Raw genomic sequence first — 18535 nt, 5'->3', positions numbered from 1 at the left:
ATTGTGAATTTGAAGCTTCTCAGTTAAAACGAGGCATAATCAATACAAACCTGTGTGGGGAAAACACACGTAAACACATGCGATCCCTGAAAACAGCCTCCTAGCTGGCCTTCATCATCATCGTCATCACTGCTGATGACTTGCTGTGTGAGTGTTCCATGTTTTATAAAAGTATGGGGATGAATTTGTAAAAGGTTTACAGCTGCCTAATGCACTGCTAGCAGCTGGGTCTCCAACCTCCTCGTTCACTTTCTCCTTGTATCATTTCAACTAATTATTTACATCCATCAAGAGCGAGTGCTGCGGCAGCTGTCGTACCAGCCTTGACTGCATCAGTCTGTTATCTCTTGAAACCATTTCCATACATCTCCCTCTGTCTCTCTTCCTCCTGGAGAAGCGTTGCGATGTCAAGGCCTCAGGTACGACCTAATGGACCTCCTCTTTTCTCTCCCTGTCGTGCTGCTCTGTACCTCCACAGGATTAAAGTGCACTCGGCAGGGTGCAATTACACCGCGAGCGCCGTTATATCCAAAGTTAAACACAGCCCTCGCTGTCTGCTCGCTAGTCTGCTGCAGGCTGCTGCAGCCTGGAGATAATTGTATTGCTGTCAGCCCTTGGTTGATGAGTTGCCAGTGTAATTGCTTTACGGTTTGACCTCTGGTTTTTCAAACACGCGCCCTGGTCAAGGATCTGCACGGTTCAGATGAGAGATGAGAGAGTGTGTGTGTGTGTGTGTGGTTGTTGGTGGCAGGATAAATATGTTAGTCCTCTAATGCTCTGTGTTACTCCCGAGTCCTCTGTTATTTATTTATTTATATTTTTACTGTGTCTTAAAGTGCAGTTCTGTGCACAATTAAATTGTTAGGTGTTGCAGTCACACCTAATATTTGGCTGCATTTAGCCTTCACTTGATCCAAAATGCTGCTACAAGAGTTCTGATAAGGACTAGAAAGAAAGACCACATTTCTCCCGTATTATCTTCTCACTGCTTCCCTTTCACTGTAAATCAGGAATTGAATTTAACATCCTTTTCCTCACATACGAAATCTTGCATAATCACACCCGTCATAGTGCCTTATTATCCTAAGAGCACACTTTGGCTTAGTTGTGGTTCCAAGACTTTTGAAAAATAGAAGCAGAGCCTTCAGCTTTCAGGTCCCTCTGCTGTGGAATCCACTCCTAGTTTGAATTCGGGGGACAGACACCCTCTGTACTTTTAAGATTAGGCTTAAAACTTTCTTTTTTGATAAATTATAGTTAGAGCTGGATCAGGTTACCCTGAACTCTCCCTTAGTTATGCTGCAATAGGCTTAGGCTGCTGGGATGGCTTCCCATGATGCACTGAGTGTTTCTTCAATCATCTCTTCTCAGTCTCTGTGTGCATATACACCACTAGTGCATTTAATCATTAGTCATTATTATTCTGGCGCTCTCTGCCATAGTGTGCCTTTTGTCCTGTCTGTCTGTGCTCTCTTCTCTTTTACCTCACCTCCTCTCAGGGAGATTTTCCCTTCTACTGTCCTGTACTTGCTAATAGGGGGTGATCTGACTGGGGGGTCACTCAGCATTTTTTTGTTCTTTTAAATGCTGTAGGGTCTTTAACCTTCAAGTACATTGAAGTTACTGCTGTTATGAATTTATGCTGTATAAATAAAATTGAGCTAAAATGAATTTAAATAGTCACTACAAGCTAAAAACTCACAAATATATCCAACTAGAACTAACCAAAGAAGCTCTTTAAGATGAACAGATTGTAGAATCAAAGGTAAGGTTGTATTTTTAATAGAAATTTAGTATTGCTGGTGTTTAAGAGCAACAAAGTGATTAGTGTTTATCTTCCAGCATAGCACCATTTGGCAGTTAGCAGGTGGCTCATTAGTGTGAATATTAGCAGCACCTGTGGTACTGTTGTCAAACTCTTACAGTTATATTTTAAATGCATTATGTGTTTTAACCTTTTCAATTAAAAGTAGCAATAACAGCTATGAATCTATAAATATGAATAAGTAAGAATTCTATTTAGTGTGAGTACAGTTTTTTTCTCTTTTCACATGGTCTGGTTGTTTAGCTACCAGATGTTCCTCTGCGCTGGTCATAGCTGCTAACTTTTCATGTCTAGTGTTGCTGCTAGTATTTTGCTGAAACAGCTAAAAGTTGTTTTTAGAAGAGAACAGAAGCTTTTTGAGCTACTAGAAAGATAGCCCAAAAGATGCTAAAACATTTGCAATAGTTTTGAACTTTAGCTAAGTTTAGCTAGGTTAAGCTAACAGGCTAAAGTTCAAAGCTATCACTGGAGTTATCAAACTGCTCTCAAAACCTTTATTATGTTCTCAAACTTGACTAATCACTCCTTTGTATTTTCATAAGGAGGGAATTGTGTATCTGTGTTGCAATTAGGTGACACAGCTTCAACATTATATAACAATATTTCAAGGAAATTTGTGACATTTGTGACATTAAGGGGACGGCTGTGGAGCGTGTGAGCAGCTTCAAGTTCCTGGGAGTCCACATCTCCGAGGATCTCACCTGGACGACCAACTGCTCCAAGCTGGTCAAGAAGGCTCACCAGCGCCTCTTCTTCTTGAGGACTCTGAGGAAGAACCACCTGTCCTCAGACATCCTGGTGAACTTCTATCGCTGCACCATCGAGAGCATCCTGACCAACTGTATAACAGTCTGGTACGGGAACTGCTCTGCCTCGGACCGGAAGGCGTTGCAGAGGGTCGTGAAAACTGCCCAGCGCATCGCCGGAGCACCACTTCCTGCCATAAAAGACATCTACAGGAAGCGGTGTCTGAAAAGGGCTGGGAAAATCATCAAAGACCCCAGTCACCCATCACATGGACTCTTCACCCTCCTGCCCGCTGGGAGGCGCCACAGGAGCCTCCGGACTAAGACCACCAGGTACCGGAACAGCTTCTTCCCCACAGCTGTCAGACTCCTGAACTCTGCCTCCTGACATCTGACCCACGTTAAACTCATGGACTGAACATACACACACCCACAATGGACAACTGTACCCTCAAACACAATAATAACATGGACTGAACCACCACTCACAACCACTAGCACTTTATATACCTCTGTAGAAATTATCCACACCCTCACTTATCTTAACTGCACTACTGTATAGCTCTGTGTAAATAATCATTCTGTACATTCGATAATTTTTAATCCTACAACTGTTTACAACTTGCATAGTTCCCATTTCTGTATAGCTGTATATCCCAGATTCTGTAAAGTTATTTATTTCATATTCTGTATAGTTTTTCATATTTATATCCTGTTCATATCCTGTACATAGCTTGTACTCACTACAGCCTGTACATACTTATAGTTATAGAATATTCACAACATACTTCATACCGTGTACATTATAACATACCATAATAGACCCATTTCTGTAATATACTCACATATCTATATTATTACTAATATATATTGTAATATATCTATATCACTAAAGCACTTCTGGATGGATGCAAACTGCATTTCGTTGCCCTGTACCTGTGCATGTGCAATGACAATAAAGTTGAATTCTATTCTATTCTATAATGTTTAAGACAATATATTTTAGACCCAACCATTTATTAAAGTGAATAAATTGAAGGACTTTTTTTTTCTGGCAATGTTAGTCTAAGTCATTTATTTGCTTTTGGATAAAACATAAGTGGCTGTTAGTCTCTCTTTCTTGTGTGCCTTCTTAGCCTGGTTCTGCTGGAGGGTGTGTTTTTACCTGGAGTGGTAAAACAAGTTTGTTGTTTCCAACTTTAGCAGGAATTGTTTCCTTGCGTATTTGACAAAGTTCTGTTCTTTGTTGAAGGTCTGGTCCCTTGTACCTAAACCATTTCCATACTATTAAACTGGCTCTCTTTTTAAGGTACTAAATTGTTATTGGAAACTGACTGGAGACTACTCTGTTTGAATTTGTGCCACTGTTGTGCAGTAAAAGTAAACATATATATACATATAGTGGAGATCATAAGGTGGCACTGTTTCACCACACAAAAATAATATCCATAAAAAGCATGGCGTCACCAATAAATAGTTTTACTGAGGAAAGCTCAGATAACTGTGCCTCTTGCTTGTGAAGGTAACAAAAGCAACAACAGGCCAAATCATTTTCTCTGATCTTTATGTACAACGTATAAAAACGTGATTTCATGCTTCAAGCGTATTTTAGTAATACGTGGATCAGAAGCGGTTAATGGCACTAAAATAATGCAGTTCTGTGTCATCCCTCTAAATGTTTTGATAAAAGATAAAAGACATGATGGGATAATAGGAGCACAGACTGTTTTCACATGTGTGTCATGTACTGAGTTGGCAAGGTCAGCCACTTGAAGCTCTTAAGTGCTGGAGAAGGGGATGTGGAAGAAATTCCCTACTAACACCTGAAGAAGAAAGGTTTTGGAGGTGCGAGAGAGAATCCAGTATGCAAAGCCAACATGTATATATGCCTGTGGGTACATGCAGGGAGTGACTTTTACAAGTGCATATGTGCATGTGTTGGAACACTTTGTCACATAACACTGTGTCATGTATTTGCATTTCAAGTGTATTGCATAGGAAGGAGTGAGAATTCTAGATTGTGTATTTATGTGTGTGAATGGGTGTGTGAAGTGGAAGAAAGATGTTAGTGGAAATTGACACTCACTGTGTTTCGCAAATGTGAGAAAAGAAAGGCTAGAAATTACACTGCTGAGATAATATGGATGGGTGCGTGTGATTGTAGGAGGGAGGCTTTACGTCTATAAACATGGAGCTGTTTGTTCCTGATGGATGAGGGTTCTTTAAATGTGTGCGTGTGAGTGTGTACGCCAAACAATCTCATTCATCTAGCAAACTGTGTGACGGCATCAGTTCACAGCTGACTCAGTGGTTGGGGAGTGCTCTGGGGTGGCTTTTAGCACCACACAGGAGCGCTTGTGTTTTTTGTTGCTTCCGACACGTTGCTTTGCGCTCTCTCTGTGGCAGCTCGTTCTCCTCCCTGTCAAACAAAATCACCACGATTTCTCTTTTGGTATGAATATTCTCCCATTGTAACAAATGCAGATGACAGCTTGGCTCACTTTTAACAAGGACCCCGTTTTGTTACTTGTGCACTTGTGCGATGAATCTCCATTGCTGTGTGCATAAGACTGCATGGTGTGTTCATCAAAGTGAATAATGAAGTCAGTTTTGTTAGTAATTACATGATTTCATTTGGGAGTGAAATAGTACATGTACAACTTCAGGGTTTTATTTGAGGATTGTGAATGTTGGCTGAAGGTCACAAAATCGTGACCTGCTGATATACACTAGAATAGCGACATTACCACTGTTATCAAATTAAAATTAACTAAATAAAATGGAATATTTTAAAATGTAAATGTTAAATCAGTTACAAATATTGCCAAAAAGCTCCATGTGATCGCATTGACTGCTAACAGGAGGACAGTCCTTTATAGCGATTGCTATTGCTACCTCCAACTATTGCTTGCAGCTGGTTAAAGACAACACATTTTCCCCCGGTGACTGGTGGTTGCCAGATGGTCCTTTTCTTTTTTTCACAGTAAAAAAGCCAAACTGAAGCAAGTTTGAAAAGATAACGGTAGCTTAGCTAAGAACTCTGAATGGCCTGTAGAGCAGCAATGCTTCCACCCATGTATTTCAGAAAAAAGAGTAATAGATAAAACCTTAAGTGAAGAGATAAGGCACACTTATGAAGTTCAGGGCCAAATAAAGTAACAACTTGTGTTTTTTTTTTTTAGTATTTTCCCCTCTTTGAGCCTTAGAAAGAAAAAAAATGATTAATTGTTTAAAAAATGCAACACTTTTAAAACTGCTCTTCATCACTCTAATTTGAAAAATGTAGTTTTAACAAAACAGATGTGACACGACAGATAAACAGCAGGGAGTGACATTAGTGAACACCTTATTTGCCAATATGTTGATGTCAGTCGTGTATTGGTCACAACTGATGTCGTACGACTTAGAATTATGTCATATGTTATTATGTAGGCGTTAAATAATGAGAAAAAGGGGCCATAATCATGAGTCAGTCATAGATTAAGAGGCAGAAGTCTTGTATGACGGATAAAAAACAAATATTAACTGAGTGAAGTTTGTTTCTTTGTTTTTCCACATGAGCTTACTGTGATTAAAGGTGAAAGGGTGAGGCAGGTGTACACTGCTATGTTAAACAGGCTCTGTCCTTCATGTAGAGTTTGTGTCAGTATCCTTTCAGGCCTTTACAATGTTGCTTTGGGGCTGTGCTTTTTGACTGGGTCAGCAGGAATGTAGCAGAGGGTTATGATGGACAGACTTTGACACTGAGCAGATTACTTCCTACGATCTGCATTAGTTATAAAATAGATATTACATCTTGGTGGTGTATTGCTTTGACTGCTGAGATACAGTATGAGGCTGCTGGTAGATCTGAGATTTCTTCTCTCCTGTCAGCTATATTCTGCTGGGATTCCTATGCTCTGTCGGCCCCCTGCTGTGTGAACAAAGCCAATCCTCATACTGGTTCAGCTCACAGCACGATGCACTCAAAAATTTGTCTGACGCCAAAACACTTCTGCTACGTTCTGAGGTAGTCGGCGTTTTATAATTGTGTTTTGATTTGACTTTGTAGTGAAACGACACAGAGAACAACTGTCAAAAATAGAGAGTTCAGTAAAACCGACAGAATAATGTGTTTGTTAGCATTCAGACGCTCGCCGTTTATTCTTCTTGAAGAAGCTTGCCATTAATGTCCCTGGTGTGCTTTTAGCAGTTCCACTCATGGAAAAACACTCAACAGTTGGTACAGAAAATATGTTGGGCAGATTTGTTGACAGTGTGAAACCAGCGTTACACATTTATAGAAGTTTTCTGTTATTCCACTCCACCAATGGGAATAGTTGTTGCCGAGGCAACACTTCCTCTCTCTGGAGAATATGAGGAAAGGAGAAACCCAAGGAATGACACCCGGCTGTATTTTGGGCTGTAGTGTGTGGGCTGAGCCACAGAAATCAGGGAGCTTCCTGTGACAATGGGTAGGAGGTTCACAGGACATACTGGCCTCTGTAGAAAGCCACTTTCCTGACAGACAAGCTACTTAGCAGTCTCTAGAAGAGCCTGTGGGTGGTGAAACCTGTGATATCTGGTAGCACACAAGCTCTGATTTAGACTTCAGGGATCAGACTGTTTTGTGTGTGTGTGTGTGTGTGTGTGTGTGTGTGTGTGTGTGTGTGTGTGTGTGTGTGTGTGTGTGTGTGTGTGTGTGTGTGTGTGTGTGTGTGTGTGTGTTTGCTGTTTTGTAAGCAAATTTTGTTTGTTGGTGATGTTTGCCATGGCCAGCAATGATTCAAAAACTGTTAGACTTAACAGTCGCAAAACAGAAAGTTGAACAGTTAGTTTTAAAGGTTTGTTTTCTTCTTGGACAACCTGCAAACATTAGATCAGAGGTTTCTGTGAGGGACCATGAAGAAAGCAGGCCCCTGGATGCATGCATCAGCTGCTGCAGAATCAACAAAATGATCAGCAGCTCAGACTGAGGAAGCGAGTCTGACAGCTGAAATAAACTGCTCAGTTGGTGGCAGCCAACTCAGCCAACGCATGAGCTGATGCAGAGTGTAACACCACTAAAGCCTTTTGTGATGTAATCAAGATTATGTTTGTTGAATCTCAAGAAAACACAAATGATGAATAGTTTATTTATGTGTGGATCACCCTCAAAAACACATAACATGAACACAAGGAGTGGATTGGTCTCTACAGTTTGAAATCACAGAAATCAAATCAGACCGTTATTAACAACGTGTCATCATGGTTAATATAGCATGTAAGAATAAATCGACACATGCAGTAATTGCATTATCTGTCACAGTGAATTCTTATTGAATTTCGTGAGTGCATCTCATCCCATATAGTTAATGAACATGTTGATTCATTGCCTATTTAATATTTGGATGCATTTTTGTTGTTGTCCATGGATTGCTGCTCATGTTATTGATCGCTCCTTTTACTTAAAGCAGACACACTGTGTATGTGAAGCAGATAAATGACGAATACAATGTTACATTCTACATAAATGCTATATTTATTGATCACTTGATCATTTGTAGTATTTGTAGCACTACATTGTGAAAGAAGGGCAACATATACCATAAGCACTTGGGAAAGGAGCAGGAAATAATTAATGGATGGATATAGGACAGTATATCAAGACTCACTTGCTGTATTAACACAGTGGCAATGAGGAGGAATCTTGATCTTATCCTTGAAATGCAGAATATGTGTCTGTCGTCTCATATTTCCTCAGTGTTTGTCTGAGGTGTTAAACAGATTTGAAGCCCATGTTTATTGTTGTACTGTACCACCCTGTTATTGCCGCATTCCCGTATTCTTCTCCCCTCAGCACCCGCTGGCCAGATGGTGTCACTCCAGGAGCTAATTCAGCCCTTGAACATGTGTGGTGCACAAACACACTTCCACCAGAATACACAAGCTTGAATAGTACTCAGATATACAAGCACTTCCACATATACTCTAAATATACTCTGACTGCGAAATGTGCAGTGGTACAAGTCAGGGGTAATTTTGGCATTCATTTTGACACCAGCGAATGCTACAAATACTCAAGATACTAAAACACATGCTTTTCATTAATTCACCTCTCACAGTCGCATAAATATTCATCAGCGGTGCATGTTTACATAAGCACATAAACAAGCATTAGGTTGCATAGCAATAAGAAGACTTAAAGGGTAATAAAAGCAGCAGTTTCGTTCTGTGGTCACACACACAGCTGGTTCAAAAACTGCAATCAGATGGGTGCAGAGAACAATAAAAGAGAGGCGCGGGAATGCAGCTGAGAGAAGGAATGGGGAGTTATCACCACCTGCACACACACTCGGCATATAGCAGCATTGCTGTCAAGAGGAATGCCCAAGCCAAGAGCCACTGGAAGGCACACAACAGGCTCCAAAACTGTTAAAACATCCAGATACTAGAGATCCCCCTTGTGCCTGTTTTCATGCACATTTTCATTTGCTTTTCGAAGTTTGAGAGCAGCTGGTTTCAGTTAATATCTAACAAAATACTTGTTCAGAATTTCAATGGTCTCTTGTTGCTGCTACAAATTGTCACTTGTAGTGCTGCTTATAAAGGAGCCTGTTTGTGTGGCAAAGCAAACTTGACAACCTTAATAGTGCTACAGATATGATACAAAATGTGATCCAAAAGCCACACTTGTTAGTAGCACTAATGGAAGTGCATAGCCATATGGATTTTTACACAATAATGGAAACGTTTGAAAGCTATGATATACAGACATGTTAATGTCAAGGAAAAAAATATTGACAGAGATCTGAAAGAGAGGCCTGCCTGAAGGTTAGCTTCTGTCAACTAGTATAGCTGCATGCTAATCCTTCGTGGCTAAACCCCTACAAATTCTCTTTATTTCTCTGTTCTCACACAACACACCGCATACAGGAAGACTAGCTTACATTAAATAAGAGAAAATACATCAGATCACTTAACAAAAGCTGAAGTAGGTGTGGTGTATTTACTCTATGCTCTAGTGCAGCGTGCTCACTGCAGAAACATGCGCTTTCTCTCGTTCACAGCCTGATAATCTCCTTGGCACAAAAATGTCTTCTCACGTCTTTTACCTTTGAGGCAAGAGCTTTCTGATTGTGTGCTTTGAGGAAAAACAGGGCGTCTGAGTAAATGAGCATATGCTCTAAGTTCACCAAAGGTGCGTTTGATGTAGCTGACAGCAGCATAAACAGCAGGTGTGTGTTCCACTTTGTCTGAACAGTGTCACATGACGAACACTTCTAAAGGGAGCAGGCATGATTAAATCAATCCCGTCTACAACATGACAAATCAAGGTGATTTACTGGACATGCCAAGAGCTGCAATAATGTGTAGAGAATCAGTACAACAGCTGAGCAATAAATCTACACAACCAGACCTCAGCCAGCCTAAAGGCAGCTAAACAGTGCAAAAGTGATGCAACAAAGGACTCTGCTCGCTGCTTTTATGTCATGTGGAAAGAAAGGCTTAAATTTTGCATTCTTACTAAAAAAATACACAGACACAAGCAAAAGCTAAATTGTGGTGAAAGATCCAGCTCGACTCAACGTTCAGGATCTTTTGGTGACCTGAGAGTTCAGTATGAGTCAACTGGAGAATCAGTCCTGATATAATGACCGAAAATGTGATATTTTCAAGTCAAGCTTCATAAAAAATGTTTGCATAAAAATTTAAATCCATACTTAATACATTGTACAGTGTATTTAAAGGTCTTCTTTTAATGTGTTGTACATTGTTTTTAAAGAGTATATGGAGGTGGGTTTAAATCATGCAAATTTCAGGTATAATTGTTTAAGATTTCTGAAAGCTTATTATAATGATTTTATTATACACCTTCTGGTTGTAGATGTACAGCAGCAGCCACTATTTAAGGTGATTTTTGCACTTTCCAGTCATTTTTAAATGCAGATTTTGTTATCTTCGGACTTTATCAGTGTGTTAAATACACTTCCTTCCACATAAATTTGCTTGCTTCTTTTCTTATTGATTTAATTGGATGCAAATATGTAAGAGAGATATTTTAGTATTACTACTAAAAAATAGATGCAAGGCACGGGGGTTTCCTCAGGGCAAACAAGGCAATCAGTGCATCATCATCTAAAAGTTAAAACATATCATATCAAAGTGATCACTCTCCTTACATCTTGAACAGCATTCAGTGCCATAAAGCATCTCCAGCTGAGCATCTCCATCATCCTTAAATTACTGCCATCTTGTGCTCACGTGTAATGTGGTCTTTGTCGGCCCCTCCCTGAGCCTGTTTCTGCCAAAGGTGTCCTCCTGTTAAAAGGGAGTTTTTCCTTCCCACTGTCACCAACTGGTTGCTGATAAAAGGTTGTCTGGTTGTTATAAGGTTGTAAGGTGTACCTTACAATAAGAAGCGCCTTGAGGCGGCTGCTATTGTGATTTGGTGCTATTGAATTCAATTGAAATGAATTTTGAATGAATGAATGAGCCTTCATAGAGAAGACTCATATCACGAAGAGGGGACAATAACATCTGCCATGTGAAGTGTGACAAAACAGGCGTGTTAAACAGATATAAGCTCCACCAGCCTGATTAGCATGTATATAAGTAATCTCTTAGTATAACTAGCTGTTTGCCATTAATATTTTAATCCCGCTGTAGATATTGACTGTTAATCATGACACACAGTTCTCAAGCCTTTAAATTTAGCTGTGATTTTTTTTTAAATAATATGTTTTAATATGTTTTTTAATTTCAATATGTAGGGCCTGTTTTTCTGAGCTCACAAGAAGCTGTTATTTTACAGATAAATGTGGTCCTGACAGGACAGCCCAACTACAAATACATGATTTTATAGAATACTTGACAATCTTAAACACCTGTGGAAATATAATTTATGTTTAGATTAATGCACAGAGTATATATGGTAAATGGCCTGTATTTATATAGCGCTTTACTAGTCCCTAAGGACCCCAAAGCGCTTTACATATCCAGTCATCCACCCATTCACACACACATTCACACACTGGTGATGGCAAGCTACATTGTAGCCACAGCCACCCTGGGGCGCACTGACAGAGGCGAGGCTGCCGGACACTGGCGCCACCGGGCCCTCTGACCACCACCAGGTGCACGTGCAGGTGTCTCGGACTTTAAAAGAAGAAAAGACACAAAGCTCAGTCAGCTTTAGTCACTTTGCAGCACCTCGGTGAAACGTACAATGCTATTTGGAAGTATATAATTGATAGTTTTCCCACAACTCCATTGAAGAGCACAGGAGCTGTGGCAGCCAGCCCTGCAATCTCTGTGTGGTACCGCTTAATGTCAAGGGAGGTGTACCCTGCAGAGCTCTTTGTGTCTCCTAAATAATTACTAGCCTTAGAAAGAAGAGAGTTCCGTGGAGAAAGCATGATGATAATGTGCACCAGACACTACTAAGTGTCTTCATCTCCCTTTCTCTTTCTGCACACTGTCTATTTTGTGAAACTCTGGCTTGTGTATGCCTCATGAAGACCCCGTTACCCTTTGCAAGAAACCTCAGGGTTGCTGACATTCCTCTGTGCAGAATGCATAAACCCTCCTTTGGGAACTAAACGTGCTTCCACAGTGGATCTCAAGGTCCCAGCATAACCATGTAAAGCCATGCGCTTTATTGTTAGCAGAAAGGAAACCTGTGTTGGATTTTATGCACTTGTACCCACACAGATACACACACATAAACACACTCCACTCCCCATGCAGCCTGGAACAGCAACAAAGCTCTCCCATTCTGTTGCCAGGGTAACGTGGCCGGGTCAAACCAGTCGAGCGGTCTCTCCTGTTCCAGGCTGAGACCCGCCCACCATCACCGTATCTCTCCCTCTCTCTCTGTGTTCGTCCTTTTTATCCTCTCCTCTCTCCCGCTCTTTTGTCAGCCCCACTGCCTCATCATATCTTAAACCACTTCTTCTCTACTGCTGAGGTCACTGTCACTTTTCTATCCTAGGCAGAACAAGGTAAAACGAGAGAGATTCACTACTTTGACCACTAGTTAAAAGCTTCACAGATGAATTGTCACGGAGGAGCAGGGAGGACTCGGCGCAGACTGAAATCTCAGAAAAACAGGTTTATTTACACACTCCAGGTGCACTATATACAGGTGAAGGAGAAGGGGGCCAGGGTTCCCAGGGGTGCAGAGCGGGGTCGGGAAAAGCGTCCAGAGTCTCCAAACCAAACACGAGAAATCTGCATACAGAGAACAAGGGTTAGCACGGAACTTTCACGGACAGAGCTCAAAACTGGCTGAGGCTAAAGTAGCACTGACGAGCGTTATTCAATAGTCCAGCGGCGAGGTGCTCTCAGTCACTGCCTTAAGTAGCGGGAGCAAACAAGGTGAGGAGCCACAGGTGATTGCCTACAGGTGGTGGAGGCCGGGAGCTCACAATGAGCTCCGCCCAGGCAGCGAGCAGAGAGAGAGGAGAGAGAGAAAAGACAAAACATAACATGTAGCCACACAGGGCCAGCCGAGCAGGCACGGGGACCATGACATGAATAGCAAGGCTTTTAACATTGTATAAAAAAGTAGACACGACATCAGGGGAATAAAAGAAGGCTGCAAGTTATGTTTTCATATTAGGCTTGCATAGGCCTTAAAGGTAAAGAAATGCTATGATGAATGTTAGACCTTCACCTGGTGTACACTGAAGTGCACTTTCACCAGCTAGTAAGCTCCGTCACAATTATCTGCATCAGTATTTTATTCTTTTGATTTGTAAATGTTTTTAACAGTACACAGTGTGATACACTGCTCCATTGTGTGCAGAAATAATTTCATAACCATTTCATAAAAGAAAAACCCTACTTCAGGCCTTTGAAATATGGAAATGATATCACAACTAAGCTGTTGCTGGCAGACACGGTGATGAATTACCCTTCTACTCCTGGAGCTATTATAGATCTGTTGTCTGAGGCATGGACTGAATAAATGGAAATAACACACACAAACAGTTAAAATCTGTTTATTTAGAATGCAGCAGACATGAGACAGCAATGAGAGCAGGTGCAAATGCTCTAAACAAAATCTAATTGCTGTGTGCTTGAGCTTGAGCTTCTGATAATGCGATTAACAGAAGCTGTAATGCTGGCAAACACAAAACTAGACTGAGAAGCATGACACATTTTTATGTGTAGATCTACATCCTTTACTCTCACTGTAGCGCTGTGTAGTACATTTTGCCTCCATTGAAATGGCATCTATAATTCCTCAGTGGTATGTTGTGAGATCTATGCAAGAGGCTGCAGAAATTAATACATGTTGATATGACTTAACACTGCAATATATTGTTTGCATGCCTCTGGCGATGATCTGTGTTTTCTTTGGAGTGGCAGCTGCTCAGCATACTGCCCTTGAGGCACTGCCACAACCTGCCACACTATATTAGCAAGAAAGTATGAGTTTTGAGCAGCTGATATTTATTTACTCCTGAGGCATATTTGTGTTTTATTAGTTTGCATTTCACTTGAAACAGACATTTAGCATGAAGGTCAAAGAGATAGTGGTGAGATGTTTGAAGCTTCACCAGATTCAAGTTGGATATGCACTATGTGCGTAAATTGGTGTTGCACCTAGTGTTTGGTTTTCTGGCTTTAAATAAGATGTGTATTTGATCACATGTTAATGGTTTACTGCAGTCAAACTAAAAAGAATGTGCAGCAATGTTATATTCGGTAGTCCTTTCGTTTTTAATGATTTAAGGATTCTCTGTTTTCTATTATGTGGATTAGAAAATATCAAAAGAAAACCTCAGTAATATTGCTAGATTTGGTTTAAAGGTAGCTGAGTTTATTATGATAGACAATAATAGATGAAAGTGGCAGGGGAATGGTTCGATTTTGTGAGGGTTTAAAATGTAGAAACAAACTTAATTATGGCTTTTTATCACTAAAGGGGAGGATTTTCCTGAAGATAATGCTGATTTTCTAAGCCCACAAAGATGATACCAGTACAGTCAAAAAATGAAAGCTCTTTAAAGACAGATTTAAAATCAATGATTGCCATGGGAGGTCGTCTGTTAGTACCACCTGGATGTTGCATCTTGAGAAATAAATGTGTCTACTCGTGAGGAGAAAAGAGTTACTTTGAGTCGCCGTGTGATATCACACCACAGTGTGAACGTGTGGGCAGGGTAACGGCCGTTTGTGATGGGGTAAATATGTCACCCAGTGGAATAATACAAAATATAAATACCAGCACAATGATTTTAGTCCAGGCATATAATGTGCATTTTAACTGCAACTATTTCTTGAGCTCTTAACAACGTACCATATGAAACATTCTTACAAGTTGAAGCAGAACCATCACACATGCAGAGCTGGGGTGTTCTTTCAGTTTTAACTTAAAATTTAATTTTCAACAAATTTTTATTTTTTTTTATGTTTCCTACAAATTTAGGTTTCTATTAGTTTCTCCTGCAGACAAATACAAATAACATAAGCAGCTCCTTTCCAAGTGAGTCTTTCATCTTGAGGAACTGCCGTTTGGTATTCCACACTCTGCTCCACTTTCTGCAAGTTCTGGTTAGAGTGGCCCAAACCTCACAGAAGATCTCTAAAGCAGCGAAATAATAATGACTGCCAGCTACAGGGGAAGGTGCTGGAGTTGGGTTATGTGTAACCATTAGGCGTAATCCTTTTTGCAGAAGCAGTTGGGGGATATGGATATGCGGTGGGATGGCCTGGGACTAGCTGCTTAACATGGATTAAAATTTAAAAATAACAGTGAAAGGATTTTCCACTACTAAAGTGATGAGTGATAGCATCATTCTTTCAGACTTGGCTTGCCCACGCATAGCCTCAGATTGAACCTGAGATCTGTGGTCTCTGGTTTCTTTTACAAACAACCGTAGCACTCATCTTTTTAAACTTGTTTTTGTTTAAGTGTTTGTTCTTGTTGTTTACCATTCCTGTTGTGAAGCACTTTGTGATATTTATCTTGAAAGGTGCTGTGTAAATACTTGACTCGCTTTATTTACTATGCATGAAAAATGATAAATCCAATAAGATTCTACCCCATACAATAAGACTGATACATTAACTGTTTTCTTCTTAACAACACAACAAAACATTGTTGGTCTTATTTCATAAAGGACGTTTATATCCCAGTGAGGTTTACTGTGTAAAGTGACCTTTGGCTCAACAAACAGCTGATTCCTTTCACAATGAAAATGTGATTTCCCTGTGATCGGCAAGTGTTGTACCCACTCTTAAAAGGTGTGAGAGAAGAAATTCTTATACATAGAAAACCCTGTTTTTAAACAGCTCCTTTCATGAGGCGTGGAACTGCAAGCTCTGAAACAGTTCAGCTAGAAATATTTTCAGTGTAGGAAAAACACAATTTATGCAGGACTCCTGGGTTCCAACATAAAGGTGGGTTTTAGTTAGGTTCCTTTCTCTTGGCAGTTACATTTTTGGAGATTGATTTTTGTCCTCCTTTCTATGGGAGTATTGTTTTTTTTAAGTACCTGATACATAAACACCTTTTGTCACGGAAGGTGTCATTCATTAGCAGTTATGAGCCTAATGTGCTACCCATCTGCTAATCTCCCACCTTTGGAGTCGATAATTTGATTATTCATATGGAGCACAGATTCATCTGCAGTTAGGCTTAATGCTGCTGGCTGTGAACAGATGCTGAAATGTGAACTTGCAGCCCTCTGGCCTCAGCTCCATACGGCTTCCAACAGAGACGTGTTGTCCTGTGCCATTCAAACACACAGTGATGACCACCGGCAGCAGGACATCACCAGCTCAGTCTTATTTTCAGATATGGAAATAAGGAGCAGCTGAAGCCCAGGAGGAGGGAACAATTCAGACACTTGACACAGAAGTGAGGCAGACATCAGGGGTTGTCACGGAATAGGACTTGTGCATGTATGCCAACACGTGTGCGCTTTTTTATTTTATCATCTTGGCAATGGCTTTGACTTTACTCACTTGCCAGCTTTATTTGACCTTCCTTTGACCATTTGTGTCTTATTATGTGTTATAAGTATGAGTCTAGAACAGCTGATCTGTGCTATGAGATGGGTTCATAGCCATCTTGAGCTCAAAGTGCAGTACCTTGCAAGGAGGAGTTGTAGAATATGTCTTGTCTGTGCTCCCATTGATTATCCCGCCGGAATTACTGAGGTTTGGTTGTTCATAGAGGCATCACCAGCAGTTGAGGATCAAACTAGGGCTGCAGTTCATGGGTAATTTCATTATTGATGCTCATTCTTTTTATTTAAATTGCAAACTAAAAAATCCACTCATGTGAGCTGTTCACCCATCTCTCCTTAGAAACTCAGTTGTTTGTGGCAGCTTGAAGAGATCCTGAGGCTGAGCATATGTGAAGGCTAACCATCAAACTTTACCTCAGCAAAACCTTTTAACATAGAATATTATTCATCTAACGTTTCGTACAGTTTTACCAGTGTAGTGACTTCAGTAACAAAAGCCGCAGCCACGTGGCTCTGTTATACGTGTTGGGCATAAAATTGGGGAGGTGAGGACGAGCTACCGCTGTATAACATACCAGCAACTTAGAAACTGTCTTTAAATTCCAATAAACAAACACTGCTTTCATACAGGGCATTGCTGAAGCATGAAATCAACAACTAACAAGGTTAAAGGGGGAGACTGTGTGGTCATAGACTAAATGTAAAGCTGCTGTATTTTCTCCAGTGTGTGTTAAAGCAGCACTTCATATCACAAGCTCATTATATCTGAGCCATAAAGTGATTATAGGCTCCAGTAAGGCATTGTTCTGCTGCTGACAGGATTAAATATGACTTTAGAGAGAGGGAGCGTCACTGCTCTCTGCTCAAGTGTTTGCTTGCTTTGTATAAGCCAGAAGTGAAAGGGGCCGCACACTTGACTATTTGCCAGCTGCGGTACACCCTCCCTCTGTTCTTTTGCACATTTATCTCCTGCCAGTTTGTATATCCATCTAGACCTGTCTGCTTTGTTCTCGTTGAAGGATTCAAAGAAAATCCTTGAGACACCAAAGGCTGTAAATCTCAGTGTGACACTGATCAGTATCTGTCATTCAGTGCAAGCACAGAATTATTTGAGATTCACTACTGCTGACTTGATCTAGTTTAGTTTCTTTGATTAATACTACGTAATTGCCAAGTTCTAACAAAATCTTTTTCTGCAGAAGAAGAGTGGAGTTGTGAAGACGCAAGAGAAGAAGGAGAGGTGGAAGGAGAAAAAGGCGGCAAAGCGTCAGAAGAAGGAGGACGAGGAGGTGGAGGAGGAAGAGGAGAATGTTCAGCCAGTGGTGGATCCCCTGGAGAACGGCTTCCTTCATCACGCCCAGCGGGAGCAGGAGAGGATGAATGAGAGGCTGCTGAAGAAGACTTACTCCAAGAAGAACAAAATGGTTAGTGTGTGCCTGCACGGCATTTTAAAGTCAAAATATCCCACTGGCTACAAGTTCAAGTAAAGTTACAAAGGTTGCATGCATGTTGCATGGATTCTTGGCTTGTGTTTTGCTGACAACAGAACAGAGACTTGCACTCTGTCCATGAAGGAAGAGGAGGCGGATGCTTGGGCAGAGTTTGAATCTAATTTAAAAGGCAGACTGCAGACTGTCTTTTTCTCCAGATGCTTTCCATCCTTATCCAAATCTAATGTAAAATTTGAAGATGTTGAGGGAATGGATATTATTGTCAGCTGCTTTACTGATTCTTGCGTTCACTGGGACTTTGCAGTGTTATGGATGTCGCTTTATGTAGGAGACATGAGTTATCTCTGTCAATGAGCAAACCTTATTCAGTGTCCAGAACTAGAGAAAAATCATTAACTCCAAAACATTGTGGACTTCTCACCGATAAAGTCACTTTTACTTAGGCAGTATTGAAAAATGGTATATGGCATTTTAAAATTAAAGTGGTTCTCATTATCTTTGATATCATATTTGTATGAAAGGGCTTTGTTCCTTCCTTATTCCTGTAGTTAGAAATAGTGTTTCTCACAT

At 40.6% G+C, this 18535-nt stretch overlaps 1 protein-coding gene across 9 annotated transcripts in view; it reads left to right on the top strand.

The window, feature by feature from the left end:
• The window catches only part of fbrsl1 (fibrosin-like 1), a 285955-nt gene that overhangs the window by 67597 nt on the left and 199823 nt on the right, over positions 1-18535 (top strand). For all 9 annotated transcript variants that reach the window (XM_080894981.1, XM_080894983.1, XM_080894980.1 and 6 more), the window contains exon 2: positions 17714-17938. In XM_080894981.1, coding sequence (XP_080751107.1) covers positions 17714-17938 — 225 coding nt within the window. The remainder of the gene's footprint in view (positions 1-17713; positions 17939-18535) is intronic.

Source organism: Rhamphochromis sp. 'chilingali' (genome assembly GCF_963969265.1).
Source record: "Rhamphochromis sp. 'chilingali' genome assembly, chromosome: 10".
In the NCBI taxonomy this organism is placed as follows: domain Eukaryota; kingdom Metazoa; phylum Chordata; class Actinopteri; order Cichliformes; family Cichlidae; genus Rhamphochromis; species Rhamphochromis sp. 'chilingali'.
This window is presented reverse-complemented; position numbering and strand designations above follow the sequence as displayed.